The 27684-nt window shown below is 33.1% G+C and overlaps 1 protein-coding gene across 15 annotated transcripts in view; it reads right to left on the bottom strand.

Moving 5' to 3' along the window:
- Positions 1 to 27684, bottom strand: part of UTRN (utrophin) — a 651323-nt gene that overhangs the window by 174241 nt on the left and 449398 nt on the right. For all 15 annotated transcript variants that reach the window (XM_007484681.3, XM_056818903.1, XM_007484684.3 and 12 more), the window contains one exon: positions 10892 to 11048. In XM_007484681.3, coding sequence (XP_007484743.2) covers positions 10892 to 11048 — 157 coding nt within the window. The remainder of the gene's footprint in view (positions 1 to 10891; positions 11049 to 27684) is intronic.

Genomic DNA, 27684 nt, shown 5'->3' with positions numbered 1-27684 from the left:
TTGTGTCGTAAAAGGAGTTTGGTAGAATTCCTTCTTTGCTTATTATGTCAAATAGTTTGTATAGTATTGGGGTTAACTGTTCTCTGAATGTTTGATAGAATTCACTTGTGAATCCATCAGGCCCTGGGGATTTTTTCTTAGGGAGTTCTTTGATGGCCTGTTGGATTTCATTTTCTGATATGGGATTATTTAAGAATTCTATTTCTTCTTCTGTTAGACTAGGCAGTTTGTATTTTTGTATATTCATCTATATCTCCTAAATTGCTGTATTTATTGCCATATAATTGGGCAAAGTAATTTTTAATGATTGCCTTGATTTCCTCTTCATTGGAGGTGATGTCCCCCTTTTCATCTTTGATACTGTTAATTTGCTTTTCTTCCTTCCTTTTTTAATTAGATTGACCAGTACTTTGTCTATTTTGTTTGTTTTTTCAAAGTACCAGCTTCTAATCTTATTTATTAAATCAATAGTTCTATCACTTTCTATTTTATTAATTTCTCCCTTAATTTTTAGGATTTCTAGTTTGGTTTTCTGCTGGGGGTTTTTAATTTGATCGCTTTTGAGTTTTTTTATTTGCATTTCCAATTGATTGATTTCTGCTCTTCCTAGTTTGTTAGTATATGCCCTCAGGGATATGAATTTACCTCTGATTACAGGTTTGGCTGCATCCCAAAGGGTTTGAAAGGATGTCTCTCCGTTGTCATTTTCCTTGATGAAATTATTAATTGTTTCTATGATTTCTTCTCTAACTAAAAGATTTTGGAGTATCATATTGTTTAATTTCCAATTAATTTTTGATTTGGTTTTCCACATACCATTACTGATCATTATTTTTATTGCCTTGTGATCTGAAAAGGCTGCATTTATTATTTCTGCTTTTCTGCATTTGTATGCCATGTTTCTGTGACCTAGTGTATGGTCAATCTTTGTGAATGTGCCATGTGGTGCTGAGAAGAAGGTGTATTCCTTTTTGTCCCTATTTATTTTTCTCCATATGTCTATTAACTCTAATTTTTCTAAGATTTCATTCACTTCTTTTAGCTCTTTCTTATTTATTTTTTGATTTGATTTATCTAAATTTGATAATGGTTGATTTAAGTCTCCCACTAATATGGTTTTACTGTCTATTTCTTCCTTCAATTCTCCTAGTTTCTCCATTAGAAATTTGGGTGCTATATTATTTCGTGCATACATGTTGATTAGTGATATTTCCTCATTATCTAAAGTCCCTTTTAACAAAATATAATTACCTTCCCTATCCCTTTTAATCAGGTCTATTTTTGCTTTGGCTTCATCAGATATCATGATTGCAACTTCTGCCTTCTTTCTATCAGTTGAGGCCCAGAAGTTCTTACTCCATCCTTTAATTCTGACCTTGTGGGTGTCTACCCACCTCATGTGTGTTTCTTGAAGACAACATATGGTAGGGTTTTGGATTCTAACCCATTCTGTGATTCGTCTACGTTTTATGGGTGAGTTCATCCCATTCACGTTCAAAGTTATGATTGTGACTTGTGAATTCTCTGGCATTTTGATAACCTTCCCTAATTCTAACCTTTCTTCTTTAGCTCTAACCTTTTTAATCCAGTGATTTACTTTAAATCAGTCCCCCTTGTCCCCTCCCTTGATATGTTTCTCTTTCTAGCACCTCCCTTTTTGTTCCCTCCCCCCCCCTGCTTTCCCCCCCTTTTGTTTTCCCTATCCCTCTACCCCCCTTGGTTTTCCCTTCTCCCTACCCTTGTTGGGTAAGATAGAATTCAAGATCCCAATGGATCTGGATGTTTTTCCCTCTCAGAGTTGATTCCCCTGAGCGTAAGGTTTAAGTAAAAACTCTCTTCCTCTCCTTCTGTATAAACTTCTTGAGAGAAAAGTGAAGGCCATTTTTTATAACCTTATCACCTAATGGAGTTATCAGTGCATCCTTATGATTGTTCAGTTGTTTCAGTATTGTCCTACTTACTCTTCATGACCCAGTTTGGGATTTCTTCACAGAGACTAGCGTGGTTGGTCATTTCCTTCCCCAACTCATTTAACCGATGAGGAAACAGAAGTGAACAAGGCTAAATGACTTTTCTAGGTTACACAGCTAGTGTATGAAGTCATAATTTGAACTCAGGTTTTCCTGACTACATAACTGGAGCTTTATCCATGGTACCAACAAGTAGCTCACACATATCTGAACATAGTAGTCTCTAAATAAAAGTTTGACAGAGTCAAATATAAAAGTTTAAATAGGAATCTAAATAATAAACTCTAAATCACTTAAGAGATAGGTTATCATTTTCAAAATGGACGACTTGAATGAAGAAAATACTGAGAATTTTTTAAAAAGCATCATACACACACACACACACACACACACACACACACAGTGAATGAACTCTAGGAAAGAGAGACACATTTTTCACTGTCAGAGAACAAAAAGGAAAAGGAGAGTCTAAAACCAGTAAAGAGTAACTTTTAGGCTACAGGTAATAGTGAAAATAATATTCTCTTTGGTATAATTTGTTCTATTCATTAAGACTATTCTCAATCCATAATTTCAATTCAGTTACACATTAACCTTAGGGAAACAACAGTTAATTATGAAATGTTCACTAAATATTCTTATGAGGAGAAAAATCTAATTTCATCTTCAGAATATAATAGATTAATAAGTACAATAATATTATAGGTATTCATTAATAAATCAATAAGAAATTTTATCAAAATCTATGATGCCCATATAAAGAGTTTCAAAAGTTTTTAAACAAAAACTCATGTTGAAAATGTCCATGTTAAGTAATGATTTTTAATTCACTAAAGAAACTATTTTTAAGTTTAACATTTGAATAGCAACAGGTAGATGTAAAAGTTACCAAATCATAACTTTTAAATAGTTTTCCCCTTCAGAGTTAGTCCAAAAAATATCAACTTCAAAGTCAAGGATGAAATGAATAAAATATTTAATCTTGAGTCAATAATATCCTCATTTAAAAAAAAACTGTTTAGAAGCTGAGGAAATCTGAGAACCTGGCAATTCAAATCATAGCCTGCATTATAATAGAATATAGAAAATGCACAGAAAATCCATTTATGAACTATAAACAATTTAAGAATGGATTAAAATAATATTCTGTGCTATAACAATATTATGTTTTAGATATATGTCTTCCTAATGGTAGATTTTTTGGTAAGGGATATTTTTAAATGAAGAAAAGTTATATGATGGAAACAACATAGGTAAAAAAAAAAAGAGCATTTTATGATTCATAGGCAAGGGACACTTTTTATCTCCAACTTATGACCTGGTCATAAGGAAGTTACTCTATGAATGCTGTTTTTCTACCATTGGGGACTAAGTTTCCAAGCCAAATAAAGAAGACAGCTTGCAATGAACAAAGGACACAGTCACTTGGCAAGGACATTGGTAAAAGAAATATGATATAAACTAAAATCATTGAGTAGACATAATTGACTGAGCTGCCTTTAAAACACTTAAGAGAAAGCAAACTTAAAGACCATAAGTAGGCAATGAGCTAATCAAAACCCTTTTAAAGAATTACTGAATCTAAAGAAAAGAAATTAAATTTTCCTGTATCAGATTTTAAACTGAAAGAGAATGTAGGAGAAAAAAGGTTATACCTGTCAGTGCTTGAAAGAAAACTGGAGTTTTAAATAAAAGCTCTAGGGGAGCCAATGGTTTTAGGCACACTGAAAAGTGTGATTTTTTTTTGGACAAAAGTTGAATTCTTTTGATTCTGTATTTAGATCAGTATAGTATCTCCATTACCTTATTTTAATTGACTCTTTTTGAAAAGTTAACAGTTATCTTTTCTTATGATATGAAGGAGTGATTAAAGAAAAGGGACAATGTTGAGAGTTTTTTATTTAAAACAACAAAGGGTAATGTGGAAAATCTCTCCTCTGCACTGAATTAACTTGACATGATTTGAGTGGGATTGTATGCTTAATGATGGCCTTGGCACATACTAACATAGGATCACATGTAGCTTAATTATAAACAAAATGTTTGTAATATCTTTAAAACTAAAAAGGAGGCTCTAGAAATTTCAGACATGCTCCCAATAATATTTTGTATCATGTATCCCATATCAACATATTTAGTTACTGTGCTACTTTGTGTAGCCTAAAAATCCACAATCTGGATGGGTTCTCACTCTATTGAAACTAATTGCTCCAAGGAACCCAAAATATGCTAATTTATAAATCCATTGGCAACTTTCAGTAATTATTCTCTTGTCATTTCAATAACATTTGCAACTACTGATCTCCTTGTTTGACTTTTTTCCTTCCTACTCTTTTTTAATATTTCTTTTTATTCTATAATTGCAGGCATCCAAAAAGCCTGACAAAGAATGAAATAAAATATAGAAAAAGAAGAGGATGGAAAATACTCTTTATTTATTCCCATAGTTTCAATGTTCACTTGTTCACTAATGTCCCCAAAACACATTTCCTCCAGTTATATATTTTCAAATATCTATTGCCAGCACATAAAATGTGATATATACGGCACTAAAATCTCTTACTACTTAACACAGTGTCTAGCACATAGTAGGGTTTTTTGTAATTGATAAATCAATCATCCGCTCCTGAAAATTTTCCTTCTCTTATTTTCCTATTTCTATTAGTGAAACTATCATCTTCCCATATCTTGAAACTACTGATCACAATCTACTCAAGACAATCTGGTTCTCAATCCCCTGGGTTATCTAGTTGTTCCCCATGATAGAAAACCAATATCTAGAGAGGTTTTCTTTCACTTGGTGACTCAGCTTCTTGGGGCCCATTTATCATCTCTGTAGATGACTAGCAGGTTGATATATCTAGCCTTAGATTTACGTGTACTCCAATCCCACATCACCTACTGACATTTCAAATTGGATGTCCCAGGGATATCACAACTTTAACACATCTAAAGTTCATTATCTTTACTTTCAAATCTAACCCTCTACTGAACCTCTCTTTTTTATAACCAAAATTCTTCCATTCTTCTAGGCCTGACTCCTCACAGCTTCACCTTACATTAAGTCAATCAATTATCAAATTTTGTTGTTTCTAAATCTATAACATCTCTTGCATCCTACCTGCAGATGACTCACAGCACTATGCCTTGCTCCAGATTGGTGGGTTACCTAGACTATAGTAATGATTTATTTTTATTCTCCCTGACTCAAGTTTTTTCCCAGTCTCTGGCATAGAGGTCAATCCTCTACACTCGTGATATTAAATTTAAGAAAGAGTTGTCATTAAACTATAAATGAAGATCTCCACTGGCTGTGTGTTAACTTGAAAAACCCATGTGAACATCTATAATTTCTTGTATTTCTATTAATTTTGTTAAATATTTCCCAATTATACTTTAATATGTTTTATTGGCACTTGGAGTACTGTAGAACATGTTTTGATAGTCCAGGTGCTCTGTCTTCCTAACTACATGAAAAAAACAACATCTTGTATTTAGTGATTTATTTTGAACATTATTTTATTTAATTATCAAAAGCTAAGAAATACACTAGGACTTTTGGTACACACTCTAACTGTGCATCCTCACAGAATGCAAGTTCCTTTTGATTGAAGATTTTTTTAATATATATTTTTTTTCTTTTGTAGCACCAGCAGCAAGCACAGTTCCTGGCACATATTAGTCCCTTAATAAATTTTGTCAAATACAAGACTGAACTGGGAGGAAATAGAAAAGAAAGGGTTACCTGAAACTATTGCTTCCTCCTCAGAAATATGTGATTAATTCATTCCTTCTTTGCAATCTCACTATCCTCTCATTTAAAACAATACCCCCCACACATTCTCTTAAATGACTCTGGTGACTTCCTATCTATTTTTCTGTCCAAATCTGCTCTGAGCCATCTTTCACAACACTGCTGGAGTAATATTCCTAATGTAGCATGCTCACCTTATATAAACTCTTTTTTGGCAATAAAGGTCTTATATAATCAAACTCTAACTAACCTTTTCTGAATAATAATAATATCTTATTTTTAAACACTTACATTTTAGTCAAATATCTTCTATTCATTTCAATTCTTATCTGGCCATACCGCTTTCTCACCATTTCTTAAGTTAAAATTTCAAATTCAAAAAGAGGACTTTACATTTAATTTGGTGAAACTGTTTTTACTTAACTAGACCATCCTCTTATACTATCTTAGATCTTTCTTTCACATGTAAACTATGCATTTCAATTTCTTATCATCTGCAAATCTGACAGGTATGCCACATAGGCCTTTAGACAAATCATGCCAAATCCACCTCCTGGTCATGTTGTATAAATCAGAATTTAATGTCAGATATATTAAATGTGTTCATTAACTTAGAAAGTTGTTACAGTACATTATGTCCAGTGTGTTTTTATATAATACTTAATACTTGTTTAACATTTAAATAATCATCTTCCTCAAAACTTCTACTCAATTTAATAAAATTATTTAGTTGGTACTTATTTCCCTTTTATGTCTGATTCCTCTGAAAATAAGAATAGCTAATAATAAATAGCTAATGATAAAAACTAACATTTTATATCATATTTACTTTGTGTAAGAGCCATGATAAGTAATTGATAATTATTATCCCATTTGATATGTTATAAATTAAATTAGCTATTTTCCAGTCTCTAGTCACCATAATACCCTATAAATCATCACAAATGAAAATAGTATAACAATAACTTCACCTAACTCCCTAGCACCCCAAGTTGTAAACTATCACCCAAGAGATTACCATTTCTACTTTGATCTAAACATATCACGTTATGAGAGGGACTTTATCGAGAATAATATTTACAGTCTTACAACATTCTTAATATATAACAGAATTAGAATTATTATATTTCTTAAGTCTACTTTTTAAATTGCTCTTTATTTGTAGTGGTAGGTCACTGAAATTTCCTAAGCCTCAGCTTCCCCATTAATTTGAAATGGTATATAGCCAGTCAAGAAATTCCCCAATGCCTAAATTTTAAGTTAAGTCATTTAACAATTGCAAAACTGTCCTGATAGAAGTTTTCTTACAAAGAAGCACTTTAGAACCACTAACTCAAGATTCTGACCTATCAAAACAAAACAACCTCCTTCCTATACAAAGCTATTGAGGTATGGGTACATTGTCAGCATTTTGCGAACATAAGCATTGTAACTTAACACTTTTAACATTTAACACTATCATTTTATTATATATCTAATTTTAAAGTCTATTTACTAAGTTCAACAAGCATCATTCTAGAATGAAAGTACAATGCAGTAGCACAAAGAGTAACAAAAGATAATATATCAGCAAACAGAAACTGTTAAAGGGATTTGAGAAAATAAGGTTCAAAAATTAATAGTCATTTCACCACAGAATGTGAGATATACTATTTCAGGTTAGATTTTTAGAATATGCCTTAGGCAAGGGAAGGACTAGCTTTGATTGGCTTTCTACAGTTAGTTCTCAGAAGACTGGTATTTACAAATGATAAAAAGGAATTATTTTATATCAAAAGACCTGAAGACTTAGAATATACTAGAGAGAGGGGGAAAATATTGCCCAAAGAATTTCTTTGGGGGGGTAGGGATTTTATCAGGAAACAGATCTCTAAGCTTCAAAACAATCATAGGGAAAAATCATGATACAGTAAATACATTTGCATATAGTTTTAATCTATTTTAAAGCATTATATTCCAGAAACGGGTTCCTTCTACGAAGAAAAAAAAAGGGGGGGGGAGATTTTATATCAGAAGGAAAGGGAAGACAGAACTAAAAACAATAAGATCAATTTTGTGCAGAATTCAAGAAAATTTAATAGAAGATGGGGTCCTGGAATAATTGGAAGCCTAAGACAGTGCCTAGCACCTAGCAGGTTATTATTAAATATTTGTTAATTAATATTAAGACAGCAGTGCTAAGACTAGAACTGAGGTTGTTTGAAAGCATAATTTTTCCACTAAATTATGCTTCTTATGTATTATATTCAAAGATATTTTATTTTCCAAATTATATACTTTAAATATATATTTTCTTAAATTATAATACCTAAATTGTCTCCTTCCCTTCCCAACCCAGGAGATGATAAGCAATTTGATCTGGGTTATACAAGTATTATCATGCAAAACATATTTCCATATTGGTCACTGTTGTAAGAGAATACTCATATAAAATCAAGCCTCAAGATAAAACCATAAATAGTTTACTTTCATTTGCAGTCTATCCCCAACAGTTTTTTCTTTGGAGATGGATAGCATTCTTTGCCATAAATCCTTCAGAATTGTCCTGAATCAGATGAGAATAGTTAAGTGTTTCATAGATGACCATTAAACAATATTTGCTGCTACAGATACAATGTTTTCTTGGTTCAGCTTATTTTGCCCTCCATCAGTTCATGTAGATCTTTCCAGCTTTTTCTGAAGTCTTCCTATTCAGTTTCTTACAGCACAATAGTATTCCATTGTCAACATATCCCAAAATTTGTTCAGCCATTCCCCAGTTGATAGACATCCCTTCAGTTTCCAATTCTTTGCCACCACAAAAAGAGCTGCTATGAATATTTTTGTACAGGCAGGGATGTCCTTTTTCCTTTTTTATGATCTCTGAGACACAGGCAGGGGAATGTTATTACTTTAAAATGTTGTAAGAAGAGATTTTTAAGCATTAATATGCAGGGTACACAGTTGGTACTTAATAAATATTTATTGTCTATTGGCCTAATCCATTGTAGGAAAAGAAGCTAAAAGAGCAATTAAAAGGAGTAACTGAAGTTTGGAGACTGAAAAACTGAGACAGAGAAGGGAGCTATCAAGATGGGCTTGTATAGAAGTAGCTGGTTATTATTATTACTTCTAGGACTAAGGGAAAATTCAAAGTCTATCTTTTCCTTAATTTCCCTCATCTCTGCCTGTCCAGTAAAAGGAAACAAAATATTTTCTGCTAGCTCCTTTCTACTTAAGTGTTTCTCAAATCTTAATTTTGCCCATAATTTGAGATCATAGGTTAGCTAGAATCATACAAAATTTAAATAAGAACAAAGAACCAAACCTCGATGTCAATATAAGTACTTTTCCTAATGGGGAACTCCAAGCTATCATGATTTAGTTAACTTTTAGTCTGATATAAATTCTACCCACTCCCCCTCAAAAAGTAAAGGCACCAAGGACAAATGTATTATTTTTAAACTAAAATGGAGGTAAGTGTTATAATAGGGTGTTTCTAATTAAAAGTCCAGAAAGGAAGGAGAAAAGGGGGCTTGGTAGGATTTTAAGAACAGAAAGCACTCTAAACCACTCCCAAGATGCATCAGACAAGATCTTTCTCTGCATCTTCCAGAAGGGAGGAATAAAAAGTTTCTCAAGGAGAGCCAGGGCCAGAATGAAAAAGGTAAATAAGGTAATGTGTTTTTGTTCTTCAAACAAGGCAACTAGATGATGCAGTGGACAGAACGCTGGGCTTGGAATCAGAAAGACTTGCTTTTGTGAGTTCAAATCCAGCCTCAGACACTTACTGGCTGACCATGAGCAAATCACTTAGCCCCCAAGTCCCTAGCCCTTACCAATACTTAATATTGATTCCAAGATCTTACTTAAGATTGATTCCAAGAAAATAAGGGTTTTAAAACATCCCTACTTCCTTTCTTCCTTTTCTCTGAAAGTCTGAATCTATGATTTTCCAGTTGATGGTACCCTGTGGCCATATAGTCAATTCACAAAGCTTTTCACATACAATCCTGAATTCAATTTTGCAGAAACGCATCAACCTTTCATCAGAAACACAAGCATCCGGGACTAGGACAGACTATTATAAGGTGTAGCATCAGACTAACAGCACTGAACCTGGACTCAGAAAACCTGCATTCAGTCACAGCTAGACATATAACAACAGTGTGATTCTAGGTAAGTCACTTAACCTTAACTATCTGTTTTGTCATTTGTAAAAGGAAGATAATAACAGATTGTGTTTCCAAGCTTTTAGTCCACTCTGTCCTTTTAGATTTCATGATTAAGTTAAATGGGAAAGCAACATGTAGGTTTAGCAAAGGATAAATCTGCATAATCCTTTCTCTTAAGTCCCTGGGTTAGAGGAAAAAAACGATCCTGGTATCCTTTCCTTCTTCCTCTACCCAACAACTCTTTCTTTCCTCTTCTACTTGCTATAGGAATTCTGTGACTAAGACAAGAAAAAAAAATTGATATTTAAAATAAAATGACTAAGAACCTTGGTGGGAGAGTGGACGGTTAAATGATTTAGAAACAGGTATGGTGAATAACTTAACTATCTAAACAAATGATAAATTTCAACACTATTGATAATATACCTGACAGTTTGGGGCTATGTATTCAGAGAATATAAGTACTTATTGGTTTATCACAAGGTTTAGTGAGGGGGGAGCCTTGGGAGCAGAGAGGAGGGTTAGAGGGTTTTGACAATGAAAGGATAATGAAACAATTTTTTTTAAAATAAGGGTATAGATAGAAAGGTCTGCAGGTTTCTTCTATTTTCATGTTCTCTAAGATTTAAACCGGGCCTATTTTCCACACAGTGACTGGTTGCCTCACATTTATTTTAGACTAAGCTTTAAAACTGACACCATTTTTTCTTATCACAGACATTTTGTATTTTTAAAGTTTTTCAACCCATTATCCAGCCATTTCAAAAGATTTAAAAATAGTTAAATATTAAAAATTCTAGAAATATTTCAGGATTATGAATAGAACAATAATTAACTTTATGGGGCCTAGGAGGGAACAATACATGTGGTGTTGAACTATGCTTAAAAATGTATTTAGAATTTCATATTTGGGTCTAGACTTTTTCCTCCAACTTCAAACAACTAAAGACAAATACTATATTAGTAATTTATATTACGGCAGAAAGATTTCCAATAGATTGCAGCAGACTTACTTTACAATGATCATACTGGAGCTGTAAGGCAGGTACATCCCCTCCAATGGGCATTTGTTTTTTCAGCTCATCATCTTTCATATTCAGCCATTTGATCAGCTCTTCTAAAGATGTCAGCAACCTATTCCACTTCTCAGCACTGGCCTCCAAATGAGCCCTGGGAAGATACAAAGTACATCATTTTTAGATGCCTTAATGGCTTTTACAAACAAATCAAAAATTTTCAGTAGCTTATAGACTCTGGAAAATCAGGGTGAATTTGCTACAAAGGAGGACAGTGACTGCTGTAAAGGAAAAAATAAGTATCTTAATTGACAAAATCCTATAATGTAAATTAGGAGGAACCTGAAACAAATTTAAGTCAATTCCATCTACAACAACAAACACTGATAGAGCATCTATTACATGTGTAAAGGACTGTGCTAGCAGTACAGATATAAAGACAGAAATGAAATAGCCCCTGCTCTCAAGGGACTTAGGCTTTACTAAAAGAGAATGTCATATCTACAGAAAGAGGGAGTGAGTGGGGTGAGGGGAGTATTTTGAGAAATACTGATCAAGGGAGACCCGCTTTCAGCTGGAGGGAGGGGCGGCATGTAAATCTGATCTTTTAAGAGAGAAAGTGAGTTTTGCCTGGCAGAAAAGGAGATGAGGAAAGTGTCTATTCAAGGCTTGAAGAAGAGTCTTGTTTAAATGCACAGAGGAAGAAGGAGAGAGAATGAGAAGTTCACAAAACAACTAGGAATGGTGGGAGTGTTCAGAGTAGAGAGCAATGTCTAGGAAGCCTAGGCAGGTACACCAGAGCTGTATTATAAGCTTCAAATATCAGGCTAAGGAGTCTGTATTTTATCCTAGAGACAATAGGTGACTGCAGAAGGTTTTTGAACAGCGGGAAGAAATGGCCCATTCTGTGCCTCAGAAAGATTATTTGGATAGCTATGTGAAGGAAGAAGGAGGGAGGAGTGAAATTAGAGGCAGGGGAGCCAATTATGAAGACATTACAGGCCAGATAGTGTAATGGCTAGAGTGGGTGGACAATAGGGGGCAGCTGTAAGAGATGTTGCCCAGAGGTTGTGGATGAGGTAAGGAAGGGAAAGAAGCCAAGACCGGTGTGAGGTGTTAAACCTAGGCTGACTGTGGAGATGATGTCGGCAACCAAAAACAAGGAACGTTTAGAAGGACAGTGATGGGGAAGAGGATGAATTCAGATTTGGAAATGCTAAACAGAGTGAAGATGCAATGATGTGGGAGCAGAGTTTAAGGAAGCTGAAGGTTACTTATAAAGATCTGGGTAGCTGCCTGGATAGAGGTGTTAATCCAATGTCTGGGAATACTTAAGATTAACAAGAGAAGAAAAGAGGAGAAGAATAAAGAAGGCCCAGGATGGAGCTTCAGGGATGGGGGAGGATTTGGAGAGGGAAACAGATAAAGTCACACATCATTAGGATGTGGGTGATAGATAACGAAAGAGTAAAGGACACAAAAAGAGCAATTAAGCCAGTTAGGAAAAGTAGATGGCAGTGTTGACAAAGTCAAGGGAAAAGGCAGAAAAATAATATAATAATGATTCCAACCACAAACATTCATAATGCTTGAAAATTATAAATTGCCTTGATTATATTATCTCATTTTAACTGAATTTTTAGCTATGTACTATAGGTATGATCTGAAGAATAATCTGAGACTTAGGAAGGAATGAAGGGGGAAATGGTCCTCCATGATATAAAATGTCAAAAAAAAAAAGGTTAAAAAGGTCAATTAATTATTACAAAAACATAAATGAAAAGACAGCTGATGTCTCAATGGAAAAAGAACTAGCCTGGAGATGGGGGGCTCAACGTTCAAATCTGGCCTCATACTTCCTAGCTATATGGCCTGGGACATATCATTTAACCCCCATTTCCTAACCATTATCACTCTTCTGTCTTAGAACCAATATATCATATTAATTCTAATATAGATGGTAATGTTTTAAAAATAATGTAAATAAAAGAAAGTTAGGTTCTGATGAACTGAAAACCCTAACAAAACATATCTCTAATCTAGGGAGAGATGGTGGAAATTATGAAGTCAAAATGTGGTATACCTGTCAGTTGTGGTCTAGGTGTTATTATAGTTTTTCTATGTTACAGAGAAGGGTTCAGTTCTGAGGCTGAAATATGATTGTGGATATTGAGAAGTAAAAACAAATGAATCAATGCAACCTTTTTTTTTATCTCAAAGAGAATACTGGTAATATTTGAGAAAACACTTTTGTCCAGGGGATGCAAGAGTGGAGGGTTTAAGAAGTAAGGACATAGGGATGAAAGCAATAACTCATTTTAGTTGTCTAGCATGAAGAGGAAGGAGATATTAAATAATTTAAGGAAAAAGCAGGATCAAATTAATGCTTTTTAAGGATGGGTAAATCTGAGAATGTCTATAGCCTACAGGAAAAGAGCCAGTATACAGGGAGAGAATGAAGATAGGATGGGATAATGACTAACCAGCAAACTACCAAAAGAAGGAGAGCATTAATAATAACATTTAGCCTTGAATATAAGGACTATTTCTGTCCTATGAAACTGGAACAAATGAGGAGATGAGTGAAGGTGGGCAATGAAAATACACTACATCTGGAATCAAAGCCTTGATTTTGACTCCTTGGTCTCCTTAGTATGTGTGGCTTTGGGCAAGTTTTGTCATTTCTCTGAACTTCATTGCCACATTTATGAAGTGTGGGATCCTAAGTTCCCTTTAGACATGAAATTTATAAAGTTATTTTATGTAGGAATTTCAAAACAAGGAATAGGAAAAATTAAAGAACTAATAAAGCTCTCAATTTTCTAAGTCAAGTAAGTAGGAGGCAAAGTCATCTGCTGAATGGAATCTTGAGGAAAAAAGAAAAGATCCATTATAGCTTCTGTAGGAAATATATTTAGTCCATCACTAATGGATAAAAGGGGAACCATATAGCACTTCTGGCCAAATAACATGAATTGAAGTTGAGTCAATTACCTTACACTGATGGCTTTCTCCAAAAGCATTAAATGGCTTGGGATGTTGTATGGTAGAGATTGATGACAATTTTTCCTTGATTCCTAGCTATGTCTTGGACTCCTCTTGAAAAATTAATGGTAGACCATGAATAGTATAGAAGAAAAAGTGGGAAAGGGAACCAAGGCTTATGGTAAAGGACAGGCTATTCCTGAACTGATCCATAAGAATAACTTTAAAACACAAAAATGTCATCAAACCTGCTGGCAATTTGGTGGGGTGAAGTAATACTTTGTTTTGTTGCCTAAATTCAAAATGAGAAGAGATGCCTAATTTCAATTTTAAGTTAATACAGATATGATTATTTTCCAATCCAAGTTCACAGACCTCTGGAAATCTAACAACGGAAAAATATGTAAAAGATGCCCCACTTCTCACTAATTGTTTTTTGAAAATAGCATTTTTTATGACACTTGTGCTAACATTTAATGGATTTGTTATATATTATTAATAAGTTAACAAATATTTTAAAATATGATACATATTGATATATATAACTATAGACATAGTGGAGCTAGCTTGAAATAGAACTGATTGTTAAAATTTCAATTTGAGCTTTTATATTCTGGAAATCAGGAAATGCTACAAATAAAGATTTAATATACATTATTTTTGGAATTGCTTAGATTTTAAAAAGTGATTGAAAATGTTAACAATGCAGTTTAAACTTAAATGGTATATACTTTTTATTTTCAGCAAGCTGGTTATTAAACATTCACCAGCACACTATAGGATATAACAATCATAAACAGAAGCTCATTACTATAAAGATGGACTGAAGTCATTAGAAGAGAAAATACAGAAAAAAATGTAGGAAGGGTGACAGAGGTAGCAGCAGACCAGAAATAGTTTTCTGAAAGGGGAATATTAGGGTATGATCATGGAGATAAAAGTTGGAGGTAATAATGACATATGAGTTCTACCTCAACCACTGGTTAGTGGCTCAGGAGGATTGGAAATAGAGGTTATCAGAATTTAGGAGATGGATAGACTGAAAATAAGAAGGTATTCCAAAGGTCATCAATGTTGAATAGGTTAAATAGTGTATAGCTAAAATTATAAGATTGAATGCATATTCATAGAGAAAAGATAAATCAGGAAAAATATGCATTTTTCATAATTTCTGCTTTCTAATTTGACAGCTCTACCTATTACTAATTGATACTCAGTAAACTACTTAGAGATATTCTGAATGTCTGTTTCTATCGTGATTTGAGGAAAAACAATGGCTATGAAACAAAAATAATATTGAATATATGACATTATAGAAACAAGTATTTTACTATCATACTATGAGAAAAATGTAATTAAAATAATTTATTTTGTGAAGATTTGCCTCTTAGCCCTTTCTACTGGTTTGACAGCTACTTTCATTAGAGCAGACTGTGGAAAAGGAATGTTTTACAAGGTTCTAGTTCTGCTTAAATTTCATTTTTTCTGTGTTCATATAGATTGATTCCAAGCCAAATGTGTAATTACTTTTCAATGGCAAACATTAATTTCACTTGTCACAGAGCAGAACCAAATACTTTTCTATTAATCTTTCTGCATACTATTTTTGCTATAATACCAGTTTCATAGAATGAAATCAACTGAGGTTCTGTTTATCTCTTTCCTATGTAGAGATGATGTAGAAAAGTCAGCTGAAATCGAGAGTTCTCTAGGCAAAAGAAAAATGGTTTTTAATAGTCATATTTCAAAATAGAATGTAAAATTCTTCATTGAATTTCATGACATTGTTTTTTTTGATAGCCACTATTTGAACAGTGTTTACCATTTAAGTATTTAAAATCAAAATCTCTTCTGTACTTATCTATACTAATATTAAAAGGCTTATACTCCATTGACCTTCTGGGGGGCCAACTAAACATTAGATACTTTTAAGAACATAATCAGCAGGGATGTGCACTTACGCCTTTAGAGAGAAATTTTAACATCCTCTTTTTTAAATAGAAGTATAAAAAGCAAAATTTATTTGAAAATTCAATAAGCAATAATAAGACAAAATTTTACATGGCATACTCTTTAAAAAATCTTAACATTATGATAATTCATAAACACCATACTTTGCTTCTTTCCTGTGTCTAAGGGGAAGCACATTGGTTTGGCAGGATCTCTGCTTTGCAGGATCTGCTCTGGTTATTCTCTGCTTGATTACAACTTTATGTTTAATGGATTACTACCATATGTCAAATCATTGCTTCCATAGTAGCCTACAATGTTCTAGATTAAAATTTGCCCTTTCATCTTTCAAGATTAAAGAGGGTTTAGAGCAATGTCTTAACTACTTCACAAGAAGAATCCTTCATTTTAGATAACACTGTAGTTTATTTTTTCTATTTTTCTTTGTCAATATTATTATGTTTGAAGTCATCTAAGAATACGGTGAATGACTTCTTCCCAAATCATGCTCTAATATCTTCATTCATATGTTTCATCATCTAATTTCATCAATGAATATACTTCTTTTATCTCATTTTTGAATACACATCTGCACAGTTCCATTAATGGAACTACATTTATATAGTTATAATTAGAAATCATAATAGTAAATCTCACACTCAACTTTTATTTTGTGACATTCTCTTATCAAAACACGACTAATGTTAATAAATCATAATGCAAAATATGAATATACTTTAATATGAAGTTTTTATCCCTGTTTCCTAATTAAATTTATTATAGTTTCACATGGGGCAGCAGAGAACATCTTTCAAAATTTTCATAAAGACCATATATAAACATTTTTATAGGATTAACTAAGAGAGAATTAAACATAAAAAAGAAGCTAATAATCTAAAATCAATTAAAAAACACAGTGTGGAGGAATAAGAACTACTTGATGTACTGCTCTAAAATGTATTTAATAGTTATATTAGGCTTTTATTATATGTGTGCGTGTTAACAGTAATAAAAGATCTATAAGAAACTCACTCAAAATACCTATCTGAAGGCAAGCTTACACATAAATAACAAAAGTGAGGTGCTATAGCAGAGGAGCATCACTGGGTTGGCCAGACAATAAGGATTTATTGAGTGACTATTATGTGCCAGGTTCTGGAGACACAAAGAAAAGCAAAAGAGAGTCCCTGCTTTTGAGGAGCTCATAGTTGAATGGGAGAGTCCCACTAACAGATTTCTCAATTGGTAGGAAATAAAAGAATAATGGGCATCTATGTAAGAGGCCATATTGTCTCCAGCAACATGAATAAAAGAACACTATAGACACTTGTTAATATTACATGAATTATGTGAATTGTTCATTATTATTTGCTCTTTTACTATATAATTAGAGCACCTCTTTTTTCAGTCACGTCTCATCAATGACATTCTTTATACCATATCACTTACTATAAACAGTAATATGTTCATATATAACTCGTTCATAATATTCAGTGTCAACATTGCCCTTTTGGTGATCGACAATGTTAATTTTTCAAATAATCTAATATTCTAAGACTCAAATCTGTAGAGAACGAACAAAACACTGATTATTCAAAAATATAGTCCTTTTTTGGGGGGAGAAATCTTGAGAGTGTCCAAAAAAGAAGAAAGCCTGGAGTCTGGGAAAGAATAAAGGAATGAACGTGGCTGGTCTGTACTCCTTCAAATTCCTCCAATTTCACAGTGTGAGCTTTGATGTTAGGGGCCATACAGGGAGGTTGGCTCCACTGTAACTGATGTAGAAAAAAGTTTAGTTGCAGGAATTTTAATTGCAACAATTAAATAAAAGTGTAACTCAAATACAAACCAGTCTGCATAGTGCAATCTTAATCGAATTCAGTTACACTGAATTTTACCATACATGGACAGTATATGTCAAAGATACATGCACTAATAAACTAGTACATTGTCTACCTAAATTCATGAAAAGCTACACAATATGCATTCTTCATCTGTTTTTTTTCCTCTAAGTTTAAAACTAAGCCAAATTCTGTTGTGGGCCATTCTCATTATTAAGTTCTTCAATATTCTAAGGCTTACTACAAGCAACACATTATCATTCATAAATAAGAGAACTTAAGAGAATTTCACCATTCACAAGAAATTCTTCTTTGAGCCTTGAAGAGCAACATAATGACAGCTACAAATTCTTTTTGGCAATCTCTTTTTTATGCCTCACTTGATGTTAATAACTATATTGTTGTGGGGGCTATCAAGGAGTATTTTTTTTTTAATTTTAAGTTTGTTTAAAATCTGTGAAAAACAGTATAATTGTAAGTCATCAAAATTATCCATTTTATCATTGATTATCCTTTACATCCCTTTTTGGGTCATCAACTTTCTTCTAACTAAAGATGTGATTGGTATTCTTTTTAATGTTTCCCTAAATTGATGATGTGACCTTTAGTTTTTAGGTCATATATCCTTTTGGAACTATATAGGGTATGAAATGTTGGTCTCAAGCTAGATCAAAACAATTTGGCAGGTGGTAGTTCTTTTTGCAAATGCTTATCATGAATGCTACAATAGGAGACAGACAGCTATCCAATAAAAACACCCTTAAAAACCCTGTTTGTTTTATACCCATCTAAGAGAAAGCTTCTCCCCCCACCACCATTAGCAGTACAGTTGTGCCCAATTACATTAATAGAAAAGTTTAGTCCTCAATAAGGACTTGTTCCAAATGGAAATGTCTTTAAGAGACCTTCAAGACAAAAAATAGGAAGTTTGCTGCAGTAAGTAGTTAGAGAAAGAACAGAATATTTCTTGTACATTGCCCAGTTTATATATTATTAGTTTGTGTCTTATTTCGAGGTGTAGACCAGAGATCAAGTAATTGAACAGGTTTAATTTCCCAAACATATAAGAAACTAATTCAAATTTACAACAAAGCAAGTTGTTCCCCAATCGACAAATGGCCAAGGGACATTAATAGGTAGTTTTCACATGATGAAATCAAAACTAAGCACATGAAAAAGTGTTCTAAATTCCTCCTGATTAGAGAAATGACACAGTCATTTGAGGACCTGTGATACTATATAAGGAACAAGCCTTTTAGAAACACTCTACAACATATTGATGTTTCCACGAATGCAAATTTATTTGGGGTATTGAGAGATTAAATACTTTGCTTGTGATTTCAGTTAACTAGTTATGAGAGGCAGAACTTTAACTTAGGTCTTCCTCAGTCCCAGGCAGGCTTTTCTACATCATGCCATTTTCACTATAATATCTCTTGCACATTTATTAATACATCAACAGATTCCGTCTACATAATATTACCCCCACCCCCATTCACTACTGATGTTGTTTGAACTTAACTAGACACTTCTTGGACATCATCAACTTTATGACACAGGGTATGACCAAAATATCTTTCAAAAGGAAATAATGCTAAATATCAAAATGCCAACCATTACTCAATTCTACCTTGGTTAATCAAAAATTGTTGAATCACCCAGACAGAAACAACATGGTAGGGAAAAATTTCTCCATCCTGTTGCCTCCCAAACAGCAACAAAAAAGCAAAATTAGCAAAAAAGACAAGAATACTCAGCCACTCTGCCCAGATTCACTATGGAGACGGGACCAAAGAACATGACCAAGGTGGATACCAACTGGTTGCATAAAGTAAAAAAAAAAACTAAAGTATTAGTAGTCTGTCTACATCATATAAGAATTTGATATTGCTAATTGGATAAGAATTAATATCACATCTGTATTTTGCTTCTTTTTTTTTAGTTTAGATCTTTTAATTCTGCATGAACAAAACTATTTTACCCCACTGATGTCTATCACAGTACTAGGTATGTTGTAGGAATACAGTAAATAATTGATGAAGAAAAGGAAGCTAGGAGGTTCAGGGAAAAGAGAACCAGGCCTAGAAACTGGACGTCCTAGAATAAAACACAACCTCAAATATTTCCTAGCTGAGTGACCCTAGGCAAATCACTTAACCCCAGTCCCCTAGCTCTTAAGAGTCTCCTGCCTAGGAAACAATACTTAGCATTGACTCTAAGCCAGAAAGTAAGGATTTTTTTAAAAATTAATGGAGAAAAACACTGAGTCTATACTTGCTGGAGATATTAAATGTGTAATTGTAATTTAGCACATAATATGCTTTTTACACAATGGCAGATATCATTGCTGACATCAGTATATTCCAAAGAGGTCCTTGAGGAAGAGAAAGATTCATGATTACAAAAATAATTAAAGCAGCACTTTTTTGTAAGAGTAAAGTGCTAGAAGGAAAGTGAGTACCTGTCACTTGAAAAATGGTTATACAACTGAAGTATGAAGCATTTAGAAATGCTCAGTCAGAATTTAATGAATCAATGAAGTATATGAAGATTCAGTAGAACAATTTAAACCATAAAACAAGAAAGCAAAATAATACTGAAATAATTCAGAACCTGAGATCAATGTAGAGATAAATTCTAACTTCAGAGAACTTACTAAATTTATTGGTAAAGAAGTGGCGGACAGCAGATGCACAATGAGGCATGGACTCTAAGGGAGAGCCAATGGGTTTATGTTTCTAGATAGCTCCTTTCTCTCCCTCCCGTCACTGAAGAGGAAGGCTGACTCAAATTGAGTATTAACAAAGGATAATAACTTATTAGGAAATCCTTCTTGTTTGGATTTGTGAGTGCAGTTCAAAAAAGAATATACTTGGATAGTCAAAAACACTCAAATGTTTACTTAATGGAGTATTAAATATTGCATCATCTAAATGACATTTTCTCTTGTTTATCTCTTTGATGGTTAGTATTTCACAATATTTCTCAACTAATACCATGTAAGTGACCACATGTGCGATTCATGTATATGAAAAATTAAGCTTCCTTACAACAGAAATCTCAAGTTCATTTAAAAAAATGTATTCCCAATTTAATGATGTAGCATAACTATTACATATATAGATATGTATATAAAGATAAATATAGATATGTACACAAAATTATATATATATTTTTTTATTCCAGTGTGTTTATTATATATATATATATTTATATATGTATATATATATATATATATATTTCCCCCCCAAGTGTTCAGGCTGTTTACACATGGTTTAATGGTATTTTAAAAGCCAGTAAAAGTAGATGTAAATGGAAGTGTTATTAAACCTAACTTTACATTAAGGACTTTTAAAAGGAAGTCCTGCATTTTTAAGAGATTCACATCAATGAATGAGAAGAGACATTTTATCTTTGAGAGGGCTTTTCATTAAAATTGAAATTTAAAGCTCTTCACAGTCTGGCTCCAGTCCACCTTTCCAGACTTTGTTCACATTGTTTTGTTTCATTCATTCTATATGGTAGGCCAAAAAGGCTCACTTAGGTGGTCTTCAAACAATATTCCCTCTGCTGTGTCCATGCCCAGAATGCCCACCCTCCTCACCACAGTCTTAAAAAATTCTTAGCTTCCTTCAAGACTCAATTGTGAAGCCTTTTCCAATCCCCAGGGTGCAAGTTTCCTCTCTATTTCCTCTATATATAATATAAATTGTCATCATCTAGTAAAATAAAAGTTCCTTGAGGGCCAACATTGGTTTTCTTTTTGTTTTTGCATTCCCTGTTGTTGGGCCTAGTGGGAAGTTAATAAATAAATGCTAGTTAAATTGAATTGATTTCCCAGTGGTTTATGAATGATGGGGTTGGCACCTCCCAACATGTGTTTCTATGATCTGTGAAACCATTTTTTAAAAACTTTATAATCAAATAATATTAATTTAACATATAAATAGACACTTGGTCGTACTAAATTATATGAAATTTGATGTGAATCTAAAATACATGTAGCTTACATTAATAAACTGTTTTATAGGTTTCCTAATTAGCAATTTTATAATAAATAACATGGCACTTAAGCATGTTACAATAGAAAACAAAAGATTTGCATGATTTTTTTCTCTTCTTTTTTCTTATTTTTTTAAGCCTTCATCAAAAGGAATGGCTCTCTAACATGGGAAATAGACGGATATGAGGGAAATTGGGTGATATGAAAAATAAAAAACAGCAAAAAACAAAAAACTTTTTTAAAAGATTTCTGTTCTAGAGGTGAATGACCCCATGCATTTCAGTTAACTTCTAGACTGGATGATCTCTAAGTTACTTACTAGAGGTAAAATTCTATTTTCTATAATGTAAACATTCTAATAACTACAAATACTGGTTTATTTAAAACAAATCTACATTTCTAGGTGCATGCAGAATATTTAGAGAAAAGTAGGTACAGAATGAAAATTAATAGTGAACTTAATCCTTGCATAGGCTTGAAATGGCTCATGTACTTCCCATCTCCATCTCGGAATCTTCACCCTCTTTCAGAGTTGAGCTCTGGTGTCCTCCTATTACATCTCCCTAATCTTCCCCTCTTATTCCGAGAATTGTTAGTTGTCTTTCCCTTCTCATGTCATTCTACAATAAATGAACTTGTAGACGTGGTATATATCCCAGCTATAACACCTTCTACAAGAACTTTCATGTAAAAGATGCTTCATAAATGTTAGTTTAATCTAAGTACAAAAGTTTAAAAACTGAGATAAAATAACACATCTACACTTGAGCTAATAAGCAGATTAGGTCAGAAAACTTCAGATATCAGTAGAAACAAGGAGACTAGATGTGCTTGGCTTGAGTGCAATAATACTCTTCTAAGGGAGGACACAGAAACATCTTTTATACTTTTTCTTAAAGACATAAAACAGGTTCTGCTGCAGAGAAAAGGAAAATCAGTATTTGTTTGAGGTTCTGATAGTTTTATTACTGACTAATGACACAAGAATTCATTCATCCCAGTTTATCCATATGTAAAATTGCTTTGTCAAAAAAAAAGGGCTAATTATTTTGTCGTTTTTCAAATTCCACAGCTAACCTTTACTTGTTTCTCTTTCCTGCTAATTGCCCATTAGTTTGTTCACTTCTAAGAAAAACATCCATGAAAAAATAGGTAGTATCAGAAGGAGGAAATAAAATACACCCTAGACTATAACAAAAAGGTTAGATACAGGTGAAGTGGATACTTTTAGATGAAGAACCAGAGAACAATGTATACAATAACAAAGCAATTTTGAAAGACAAGAATTCTGATCAATATAATGAACAGCCATGAATCCACAGGGATAGATTGGAAAGCCTGATGCACAGCACCTGGCAAAAATGAGAAGACAACATGAAGGCTAACTCAAAGTTGCAAAGATGAACATGAGACATACATGGTCAAACCCAAGTAATGAGGGAATTTGTATTGATTGAATATAAAACTTGCCCTCAAAAAAGGTATTGTTCTTTTTTTCTTTTCTTTTTCCAAAGGAAGAATTTTGAAAGTTACAAGACAACTTCATTATATAATGAAAAGGCAAAGTAAGGTATGCATACTAGGAATTTATTGGTTTTCTATACAATCCTCTTTTTATTTTATTTTTTAAGTATAAATACTCATTTTATGTGATGTTACTTAAGGTGAGAATAAAAGTGGTAAAAGTAGCTTAATGAGATTTGGTAAACGTTTTCATTATTTATCAATATAGATGATGGAAAGATAAATCAGAATAGCCAATAATTATGAAAACCATCTTGATGTAGTATGAAAATGATATATGTATTTTCAAAGTATTCACTGAATAGGAATGAACTTATTTTCCTGTGTATTTATGATTAATAATAATTATATTAACAGTTTAACCAAACTAATAAAAGTACTGAAATGAAGTCCAATGAAGCCCAGTCTACTTCAATTCTGATATTCAGAATGTCATTTATCCCAATCAATTACTATTTATGAGGCAAAGTATCTAGTAAAAAGAAGGTACTTTTTAAAAAGTTTTTTCATTCATTCCTTCACTGAATTATTCAATAATTTTTCTGATTTAAAGAAAGTGCTGATATAACATAGCTGATTTAAAAGGCCAGTGACACAAGTCCATTTTGTCATTCATCTAAGAAAGTGAATGAAAAAAATGCCTAATGAATGAAATGAAATAACTGAATGAAAAAAAATATATATATGAAATGAAAATATATATAATATGAAAAAACTGAATGAAAAAAATAACTGAATGAAAAAAATAACTAATTAAGATACCACTGCTCATCAATACCAGTCAAGAACTTGTGAGGTTCCTTTCATTCTTTGTCCAGGAAAAAAATTTCTAAATGAAACATAGCGGTAATTAGATGTTTAGGGTATTTTAGTTATATTTTAAAAATGTACCATGAACGAAATTTGATTGTAGTATTTCACAGACAATAAACTTCATATAAGTCTTTGCATTTAGTGTCATTCTCACGTCAGAGTTCTCGTGACTTGTTAGATTGAATGACAGTATTAGGAACATTAAAATACATGTTAGAGTTCAGAAATAGAAATACTATGACTTTTTTTCTGAGTATAAGGAATATAGGACTTTTGAAAAGCACCAACATTAGAGACAACATCTATAATAACATATAGTAAGACAAGAATACTTTTCTCATTCTGTGAATTAGTAAGCAAAAATACTACTAAAAGATTTTACTCCTATGATAACACTTCTCATACACACTGTCTCTTATTTTAGAAAGCAGAGGGTTTGGTCATAAGTATACCCCCACACCACCAACCATCACTGAAAAGAGAAAGCATGGTGGAGTACCAATCACTCCCACTCAACAACTTCCCAAAAAAGGCAAATAGGCATAGACTTCTGAAAGGTGCAATATCCTATGACCATCACCATTTTTGCTTCAAGCTGAACCCTCAAAGCTGTCTCCTAGAGGAAACAACCTCAGTGAAGAAGGTACCAATGAACCTGGCAACTGTCACATATATTTGAAGCAACATCTCTGGTTAGACCTTAATAGACATAGCCCAGAATCTTGAACCTATAACCCTTGGAAATAGCAATGCTTCCTGCAAAGATGCAGGCTGGCCACTCACTACTCCTACTGGTCTGGTCTAATGATCTAATACATCTAATGAAGACCCAGAAAAGAAAAATCTTGCCACCAAAGTCCTTGACAACATCAAATGAAATCAGAGGAAATTATATCAAGGAAGAAGCTTTAACACCAGCTTTATGAATACATTCTAAGGAGCATAAGGGTTTTATATCACATGGACCATTACACTGTGTGCCCCATGACAGCAGGGACTGGATTATTTTTCTAGCATTTAGCATACTACCATACTGCTTTGCACATAGAAAGCACTTAATGAATGTTTTAGTCATTTATTTCTTCTTTTTTTTATTTCAACCTTTACCTTCAGTCTTAGAATCAATACTATGTATTGTTTCCATGGCAAAGGAGTGATATGAACTAAGACAATTGTGAAATTTAGATTACTCCACCCTACATAGATCTTACTTTATGCAGAAGATGAAATTGTAATCTCCTGATTGAACAATGAAGTTACTTAGTTCTTACTTTATAATGAAGTTAGAACTTTAAGCTAAGTCTATTTTACGATCTTAATACAAAAAGGTGTTAAGTAACTATAAAGGGCAAATTAATCACAAAAAGGTTAAGTAACTAACAAAGGTGAACTTAACAAAGAAGTATTAAGTAACTCAAAAGATATCATCTAATCAAAGAAGATGAGAACTAAAGAAAGGGCAGTTCTGGAGAAAGGCCTCTGATGTGATTGGTAGATGTGAAAATTGAGAGGAGGGGACACAAGAGTAAAAGGTCTATATATTTAGCGTCACTTCCTCTCTCCGGTACCTTTGGCAGCAGAGAGTTGGCTGGTGGCAGCATGCTGGGTCTTTAGGCATGACTACAGCTATTATCCAGTTTGGTGGTGAGTTTCTGGCTGAGGTTTTCTCCTTTACTTTCCAACTTCATCCTCTTAGAAGCCTCTAATCTCCATCAGAGACCTAGCAGTGGAGATCTTGAACTCCCCCTGGCAGAGGCCAGGCGGGAGAAATGCTATACCCTCTTCCCTCATTCTCCTTAAAATCCTCCCCTCTATATTAATTTAAATTACCATAAATTTCCAGACTGACTTGGGTATTTTCTTTGGGATTTTTCCCTGGTGTCCAATTAATTTAGATTTTAAATCACATACCTAAAATTATCACTACACAACTAGGGTTAAGTAACTTGCCCAAAGTGACACAGTTAGGATGTGTCTGAGGTCTCATTTGAATCCAGGACTGCCATCTCTAGATCTGACTCCCATTCTACTGAACCACCAAGCTGTTCCCCATTCATTAAATCTTAAAACTCATCCTGCAGCTCTTATTCACTTCATCTCTAGAAACATCAAGTGTATTTGCAATTTTGTTTTATAATATTTTATAATGTACTTTATACATTAGATTTTCCATTAATAAATTTTTGAGAGACTCAAATGTGATCCTCCATATAAATTACTTTGCAACAAATATTAACAAACCCTATAGAAAAGCCAGCTGTTATTATTATTCACCTATAATCTATAGGTTTTAAGTCTGGTGATTATTTTCTTCTGAGCTTTCTACCATAGGCAAGCTGAGTTCAAGCAAAGTTTACAGAGCAATACAGAGGTAGTAGTTAAATGTTTAACAATTGAGTTCTCAAAGAAAAAAAAATATACACAAATTTTTGTGTTGAATCTACATTATTAACATTTTTCACCAAGGCTAGAAATCAACAAAACAATAAATCATGCTGTGAATGCTCATACAGAAAATTTTACAATGGGGTTTACCCAAGCTAGTTAGAGCAGCCTCCAGTATAGCTAAACCAGAGATGTTACCATCTCAGGAGAATAAACCATTATATTAATCAAGAGAATTCTTAGAACAATGTAGCATTCTAAAACTATACATTCCTAATGTGATATTATTTTTTAAATTTTTTAAAAATTAAGGAAATAAATGATGCTTCATTTGTACAACGTTTGAAGGAATCCATTTTGAGAATTAGCAGAAAAGTGAATAGGAAAACATCTCTAAGGGTAACTTCACAATACTATTTACATATTCAAGTATATAATTTTATGTAAAAATCAGATAATCTGTCTCTACATTTTGCAAGTTGGAGTAATATACAATGCCATAATATACTTTTAAATTTCAGTGAATGGAACTTAGCATAATAGCTCATCCCTCTAAACCGATTTTACTCTAATCCTTCATTCAAGACTCATTATCTGTGTAAGCTAACATTCTTGTCATCTAATACAATTTCATATTGATCATAGAATCTGTATGCCTTGGTGTTATTCCTGTTATTCCTTCAACCCATTGGAGTTCCTTCCCAGTTGGTGACTCTCCTGACTCCAATTCAACTTCCATTCAGCTATCAAGAAGATTTTCCTAAAATTCAGGTCTGACCACATCATTCCCCCCGCCCCTAATCAAAAATTTTGTTTTTTAAAGCTCTTTATAATTCAGCCCTTTCCTACTTTTCCAGTTTGACACCTTACTCTCCTCCACATACTCTGCAACATAGCATAATTGGCCTGATTTCTGTTCTTGAACAAAATATTCCATTTATGACTGAACATACATTGCCTGTCCCAAATATGTGAAATGCTTGCCCTTCCCATCTTTCTTAATATGAAGTCTTCCCCAACACTATAACCAACTGTTCTTGGATATATCTCGTTTGTGTGTAATTGGCTGAATGTTGTCAGGATTTATTTTGCTCTCCCCCCCCTTTTTTTAAATCTCCAGTGCATAGCATAGAAACTGACATATAGTAATAGTCACTTGATGCTAGTTGAATGATGAGCTGACCCTAAAAATCCATTTAAAATTCATCTGATGTCAGTGTATCTAGCCACAGACCCTAACAATCATCGTGACAGTACTCTATCAAAATCCTGGGTGATGTGTTGGTGAT

This window comes from Monodelphis domestica, chromosome 2, assembly GCF_027887165.1.
Source record: "Monodelphis domestica isolate mMonDom1 chromosome 2, mMonDom1.pri, whole genome shotgun sequence".
Classification (NCBI taxonomy): Eukaryota; Metazoa; Chordata; class Mammalia; order Didelphimorphia; family Didelphidae; genus Monodelphis; species Monodelphis domestica.
Note: the sequence above shows the minus strand (reverse complement) of the source record. Positions and strands in the feature narration are given on the sequence as shown.